General features: G+C 38.4%; 1 protein-coding gene across 5 annotated transcripts in view; it reads left to right on the plus strand.

Annotated features, from left to right (window-relative positions):
• LOC136857438 (chitooligosaccharidolytic beta-N-acetylglucosaminidase) overlaps positions 1 to 7,920 on the plus strand; it is a 146,584-nt gene extending 138,664 nt beyond the window's left edge. For all 5 annotated transcript variants that reach the window (XM_067136101.2, XM_067136102.2, XM_067136100.2 and 2 more), the window contains exon 7: positions 5,878 to 7,920. In XM_067136101.2, coding sequence (XP_066992202.2) covers positions 5,878 to 6,247 — 370 coding nt within the window. In that variant the 3' untranslated portion in view covers positions 6,248 to 7,920. The remainder of the gene's footprint in view (positions 1 to 5,877) is intronic.
• The last annotated feature ends 238 nt before the right edge of the window (positions 7,921 to 8,158 follow it).

Consider the following 8,158-nt stretch of genomic DNA (forward strand, 5'->3'; position numbering starts at 1 on the left):
CTTCATTTGCAGACCAGTAGAGATCTGATATTCATTTTCCCAGTCTTCTTCCACTTTGATTCACTCAGGCCCATGATCAGAAGTTTCCTCCTTCCATGAGGTCGACCAGCTCTTCAGTTTTGTTTGTCAATGTCAGGATATTTAATGTTCCCACTCTGATACTTTGTCTTCGTTTGGTTTGGGTAGCTGGTATAACATCGGGCTGTAAACGGTCATTTGCACCAAACTGATGTCGTCGTCATGAATTCCTACATCCGAAGCTCATATTATTCTTGAAAGCGACTTCTTCAGTAATCCCTCTGTTGACCTACTGAGCCTAACACAGACGGAGATTTCCTTTCAGGGTTTTCTCCCTTAGCCTTTGGTGTCCAGTCACCTCAACCTACAAGGCAGCAGGTACCTACTTTAACATCTTGGTGCTCTTAGAGTCATATTACTAAATCATTAGGTCTAATTTATTTAATTTATCGATCAGAGGCTCTCTTGCCTTTCACCAATTACCCATTGAATCTTTGCCAGCAATATCAGTTATGCTTAATTCATTTTTCTATTTCAACTCATCTAATCATCTCCCAAGTTTCATCTGTAAGTCGTAGTATATTACACTCTATATTTCCTTACCCTATCCTAACATGGTGAAGTCACGACAAGCCTGGCAAGCAGGCGATGGATTAAAAGTTGGTTTTAAGTAAAAGAACACTAAGCCGGACAGATATATCAGAAGACTACTTTTGCAAGACAATGGACTACAATTCTGAACAGTGAACATTATGACATTAAAAATCAAGAAGGAGCAAATTATAGATGTGATGGAGGAAAGGAAAATAGGTATATAGTACTAAATTTGGCAGAGACAAGGTGGAGAGGAGAAGGTAGTAGAAAACTCAGGAATGGTTTCTGGCTATACTGAGGTGTAAAGGAAGAAAGAAGGGATAGTGGGGTGAAGTTGTAACAAGAAAGGGACTGAATGCGGAAGTTAAAAGAATAAGTGACCAAATTATGTAAATAAAAATATTTGTAAAAGGAAAAAGCTTGGAAGAACTTCAAGTGAATGCCCTTCAGGTAGGCTGCAGTCAGTAAGAGAAGAAGATTTTGTGGATCAATTGCAGAAACAGCTAAACGGCCAGCACATTATAGTCATGGAAGATTTAAATGCCCGAGTAGGAACTGATAGGAGGAGCTACAAGAATGTGCTGGGACCAGAAGGCTGCGGAAAGAGGAATGAGGAAGAGAGAAATTGCTGGAGTTTTACAATTGTTGAGTTGTTGAGCTGATGGCAGGAAACTCATGATTTAAGTAGGAAAGCCACAAGATTAAATGGTACAGCAGGGATTATGCAATGTAGCAAGTGATCATATTTTCAATTAATTATCCACAGAAAGCTTAGCTTTGAAATATGGAGTGACACTTACACCACAGTTATCACATGTCACTGTAATGGGTTTTGCAGATGACACGGTGATTATTGGTAAAAATAAAGAGGTGGCTTTAGAATTAATACTATTGCCATGAAGACATTTACAAATATCAGGATTGAAATAAACCTTCAAAAATGCTTTGGGGTAATATACAAAATGGAAAATTAATTGAAGATACTTTAGTAACTAAGGAGAATTGCAAAATTCAAACAATAGGGTGAAGCTGTTCATTATCTCAGCCTCTCTTTCAGTCAAACAATTACTTTGGAGGTCAACACAATAATGAAAAATCTACATAGAAAATTAAACCTGCTTATCTCTTCACCACTGCTTAAATCTGGTCAGAAATTTGTCATGCTGAATGCAGTAATCTGTCCCATTCTTATTTACCCACTTCAGAATGCTGAACTGGTTAAGATACCAATTATTCTTCTAAATGACACCAATAAAATAATTAGAAGCACATTGAAAGAACGTTTACTGCTATATACTGACATCCGTGACAACACCTTATACACTGATAAAAGGTATAAAGGTCTTGGACTTTTTGAAATGTTGTGGGAAGCTTCAGTTCAACACAGTAATGCCTGCAGTATGTTAATTAAAACTGTCAATGCTTATATGTTCACTAATCAGACCCCACCTTATGAAAAAACAACATGTCTGCGTTCTTTGAACATTACCAGTGTCAATCAGGTTACCAATCACCAGAATGGTCTTCTCGATCCAAGGAAAATTCATCAAGAACTTAGAGAACTTGAAATGGCAGCTTGGTCTGCATTATCTCATAAAGGCATTTAGAGTGGAGATATACTTAGAATATCTACCTGTCAATAGTTCGATAAAACAACATCATGAAGACCTTTCCTGCAGTGAAGCTATTAAAATGATTCCAATGTTATAGCAGTCAGAACTGTTCCGGGCAGGGCTGTAGTAAGAAGATACACTGGCTCATATCGTTGGATCTTGTCTGTTCAGTGATAAAAATGAAAATCCATAGCCTGTTTCCAGTCATTCGACCGGGTCGGCCCCATCTAACGGCGAGTGTAGGAATTGTGCTGGCTACCGAAGCCTGTCGCACTCTGCTGGGGCAATAATTAATGACTGACAGATGAAATTAAATGATAGTGGAGAGTGTTGCTGGAATGAAAGATACAGTGAAATCCGGAGTACCTGGTAAAAAAAAAAAAAAAACCTGTCCCTCCTGTGCTTTGTCCAGCACAAATCTCACATGGAGTGACTGGGATTTGAACCATGGACCCTAGTGGTAAGAGCCCAGTGCACTGCCACCTGAGCCATGAGGGCTCCTGTTCAGTGATGTACCACCATAAAATTAGGTCCTTCACTGATGAAGAACTTGGTAAGGAAGGTTTTAACGTGCATGAAAAGGTCCACGGCATATCATGTTACAAGAACGTGCAATGCTACATAACAGACCCGACTATCAGCTCTGAGCATCATCTAGGCCAGCCTGAAGAAGTAAACACCGAGAAAGGATACCTTACTATAAAGGGAAGTCCATGTTGATGATATCATGGTAATAGGGTTAACGCTTGGAGCCTGTGGTTCTGGAAAACGTTCAGTTTACCAAAGGACAGAATTTTGGACCTTGACTGTAATATTTCTTACAAAATTGTACAAAATTATTTTGATATCCTCCTAGTCAATACTATAATAATATTTCACGTCCAATTAAGACGAAACTTTACACACAAACAGACATGTTTCAACCCGGCATTGGGTCATCCTCAGTAAGACATATATAATGAATTAAAACATTGGACACAAAATGTTAGTTAAAAAGTTTTTCCTTAAAAAGCATGATGAAAGTTAAAAATTATGAGATGGTGATCATTGAAATAGCCTTCAGCTGGAGGTCTTTACTGCTGGACTCCATATTCAGAGAACACGAGTGACACAAGCAGGCCAAATAACACTAAAAATAAGATGGTTCAACTTCAGTAATGCTTATGTAGGCCTATATCAGCCCATGTCAAAACATAACAATTAAACCAACAGTTTACAGATACTAGTTGAACCACACCAAGGGACAACAAAAACATTGAAAAAAAATGACCAATGCATGTCTATGTCTGTGTAAATTTTCATCTTAATTGGATGTAAAATATTATAGTATTGACTAGGAGGATATCAAAATAATTTTGTACAATTTTGTAAGAAGTTCAACCGTCAATACCGGTCGAGTCTGTAATATCTGTAATATGCGGTTCAGTAGGAAGAGTGTGATCTCACATCTACGACCAGTGAATGTCATTTATGATCCACATTCTTGATTTTAGTCTGACTTCAATCAGTCTACTGATAATGCATGTTATTTCTCATCTTTGTAGCTTTTACATTTTTCAATTGCCTAGTGTAGACTTTTTCCATTGTTGGTAGCTCATACATACAGTAAGTTGATGGTTTAATAAATCATGTGTCTCTCTTCAGCAATCCATACCAACTCATCTTCACTAATCTGTATTCCTCTCTGCGGGCTGTGAGTACAATTTCAAATTACATTAATAAATTGCTCTGTAAATTAAATGTTGTTTATTGTACATCTTGGGCCAATGCCATTAGCTGATGACTTCAGCTTGCAACATGAAGTCTTTGTAAATGAATGGAAATTTCAAAAATGGCAGAGAACATAACAGGGGATCTATACCCCTTGGATCTTCCCTTTAAATACATCCTTGGCAATGTGTGAAGAGAATGAGTTTGTCTTTTTGTATTTTTGTGTTTGTCTGATGCACCTCTACCCACACTGACAGCATGGTATGTTTTTCTCTCCACATTTCTAGCTTTCTGTTGATTTCTTAATTGCATATAGGTATTACCACTATAGTTCATGGCATGATACGTTCTTTGGCTGTACCAACTCATTCTTACTGATTATTTTTGTATTTCATTTGTTATTTCAAAACAGCTATTCACAGAGGTTTGCAGACTGAATGCTAAAAGGCATAACAGTCTATAATGAATATGTATGTACAGAGAGGTCCAGAAAAATGTAGACACTTTTTTATAGTTAATATCTTAGGAGCAAACTGACATATCGTTACAATTCTTGCATGGTAGCACAGTCCATTGTTTTTTCAACAGATGATGAAGGTCATGTGAATGGTGCGACAATCTTGGCACATGTTTTCCAGCAGATGACAGTGCAGCAATGAATGAAGTAAGATTGTTGTTTGAGCAATGCAAGGCCGTGTTGAAGTGGTACTGGAAGTACAGAAACATGATGGAGGCACAACGGCAATGGCATAATGTGTACGGAACTCAGCCACAACACGTACAACAATTTGTCATATTCGGGATGAATTTGAAGCCGAAAGTACTGTTCATGATGTGCACAAGGAAAGGTCTGGCCAATCAAAAACATCAACAAGTCCAGCTTCGAGTGCTGCTGTGTTGAAACATTTTACTAGATCACCTCAAAATCTGTGAATCAGGTTGCACGTGAAAGCAGGGTAAGCCGATCAACCGAACGATGAATTCTGAAGGCTGCAAAGTGTACATTCCAAGATTGCTACACGCTATGAATGAGGATGACCCAGATCAAAGGATGGAGTACTGCGAGTGGTTTGAAGGCATGCTTTGTGAGGATTAACGGTTTTGCAGGGATGGTTATTTGGTCTGATGAGGTGCAATTCAAACTGAATGGTACTGTAAACACCACAACTGCATGTACTGGGCTCCTAAAAATTCTCACATTCATGTGGACAAACATGTTAATCTACTTGGTGTTAATGTGTGGTATGGTCTGTCATCGCACGGTTTGACTGGCCCATTCTTCTTTGAAGGTACCGTAACTGGTGAAGTGTATATTGATATGCTGCAAACACTGATTTTATCTGCCATCCAAGAGGTGTTTGGAAAATATAAGAATTTACCTACAACAAGATGGCGCTCTACCTCACTACTACAGAGATGTCAGAGCCTACCTGGACGATGGATAGGTCGAAGAGAAGCTGTTGAGTACCCACCATGGTCTTCAGACTTTATACCTCCTGAAGTTTATAGACAGAAGCCGGCTACGCTGAATGAGCTGCGAGAAACCATCGAGGCGTCCTGTGTGGCAATCACACCGGCAGTAACACTGACGGCCGTCGTTCAGTCAGATGTTCAGCAGCATCGACATTATTTGGCTGCTAATGGGGGTCACTTTTAACACATAAACTAAACTCCCTCCCCCCCCCCATGCAAGAATTGTAATGATATGTTATGTTGTTCCATTAATATTGACTATATTGACCCTCGTTATATTATATATGTATGTGTGTGTGTTGTGTTGTGTTGTGTGTGTGTGTGTGTGTGTGCGTGCGTGTGTGTGTGTGTGTGTGTTCAAAACAGCTAAAAATAAAATGCAGGCATGAACTTCTAAACTGAGACATTCTGAAAATTATCAGTTGTATCAGTGTCTCTGAAATCTAGATTGGTAATGTTTATCTTCCAGGTTTGGTGCCTGGGTCGGTGAAGGAAATAACTGGTGCTCTCCATACATTGGCTGGCAGAAGGTCTATGGCAATAGCCCTGTGACTTTGCTGATAAACCAGGGAGTTCAAGAGCATCTTGCACGAATAATGGCACTTGGAGCAGAAGCAACGCTGTTCACGGAACAAGCAGACGAAAGTGCACTGGATGGACGCTTGTGGCCGCGCGCTGCCGCCCTGGCAGAGCGTCTCTGGTCTGAGCCATCTGAAGGATGGAGAGCGGCAGAACACCGCATGCTGAACCAGAGAGAGCGACTTGTGAAGCGGGGTATAGCAGCGGACACCTTGCAGCCCGAGTGGTGTCGTCAGAATGAGGGATATTGCTATCTGTAATCTTAAAGTGGTGTTGTACATTGCAAGACTCAAAAGACAGTTCTGAAGCATTGCAACTTGTATTGGAATTAAATACATAATACATCTTCGAACAGAAAAATCTCAAAACAAATATTTGAGTTTGATACTCTATAGGCTTTTGGGTTTATGCCGTGTCAAACGTAAAGAATTTCACTTTATTTTCTTGACATGGCATAAGCCCAAAGGCCTATACAGTATCATGTCTATAAATACAGGCCGTGAAAGCATCAATGGCAACATTTTATGAGTTTGTTTATACTGTCTACAATGTCTCAGCAATACTTTAACAAATCTGAACATAATATTCTTCTTGATGAACCCCTCATGCTGCATCATCAGCACTGAAGACTGTTTCATTATGAAGGTCAACATTTTTACTTTTAAAGCACTGATCCTGTCCTTTTCTGCTCTTAATAGAACAGCTGCTTACATCTTGTTGGGAATCTTTGTCAATGAAGCCGAGGGATGCATTATGCAATGGAATGAATATGATTTATATTTAGGAGTTGCTCAGCATCATGTTCATTGTTATCTAGTTTGTTGAAAGCTGAGAGGAAGCAATTTCTCTGGTTTGAAATGAACATGTTAAAAACTAAGCAACACTTTACCAGTGAATCTTCAATTTCGCTATGAACAACTACATATGGCTGCTAACTTTAGTGAAATATTGATGTCTTCCTTTTGGTGGTGGTAATTACTGTTTTATAGTTCTAAATTTATGAAGCACTATTTACATATAACAAACTCTTTTTTTCAATTTTTGTACTGGACCTACTTTGGCCACTTGTTGGTTCCAAGGGAAAGTGTTGTTGAGTGAAGAGATGATCTTCAGTCTTTTTATTTTGTAGAAACCTTGAATTTAAGTCTTTCTTTGCCACTCCAGGACTTACATCTGAGGCAGTATAAAGAGTAGTTGTTTCTAAAATATCTGTTCATGTCAACACTTATAGCTTTATGATTTGGTGCAACATTACATTTCATCCTATTTAGGGTCCCACCTTCACAAATATCCAAGGTTCGACTCAAAAGATTTGCACCATGCCATTCTTCTCATTGTTTGGAATATCAGACTTCTGCCATTTGTTCTTCTGATTAGTGTTAACGGAGGATGTTGTACTTCTCCTTAATAAGTCTTGTACGTTTTGTTATTCGGACATATGAGTCTACCAGGCCATAGTTTGTTGTGGCACTACACCAGCATCAACTCTTGTTCCTTTCAGTTACTGATAGCCTTTGCAAGGCCTAAGAAGTTTTTAATTTCTTCCTCTCCTAACCTGTTCATTTCTAAGGAGAGGTACTTCTCCTCTTCAATAATGGGGCTGATGACCTCAAATAAACACTTATTATTTAATTCTTTACAACTCATAATGAAATGCTGCTCTCAGGAAATGGTTTGTAATTTGGAGCATCTTTACTTTCTTTAATGTGGAGTTTTGTAATTTTATATTTTGTTCTCTCAAGTGAACAGTATTCATGACCTATTCTTACATGTAAAAGCTGGTGATCAAAAATTTTGGTCCTTTCACCTGTTCTGGTGATCATCAACTGTGTTCCAAGTCCATCACATTGTTTCATTATAAGCCATTCATTCAGTCAAGAATGTGAAATATAATGTGTAAATGTACTTAAATAAATAATTTTGCCTAAGTCAACTGTTGTATCCTTGCAATTAATGAAAGGATTTTTCTTCTTTCCCTAAAACTTTTCACCTGCAATATTTTCTGATATTGAAGAAAGATCACTAATTGTAAGGTACCGTACCGTAAATTTAAACATTTGATCATTGTTGGATGCGCTTGAGAACGGTTGGCTGTTGAGTGAGCTCTTGCATTATTGTAGTGATAAAGTAGTTAAAACCTAGTGAAATAACTTAATTTTTTGTATTTGTGA

This window comes from Anabrus simplex, chromosome 1 (assembly GCF_040414725.1).
Source record: "Anabrus simplex isolate iqAnaSimp1 chromosome 1, ASM4041472v1, whole genome shotgun sequence".
NCBI lineage: Eukaryota > Metazoa > Arthropoda > Insecta > Orthoptera > Tettigoniidae > Anabrus > Anabrus simplex.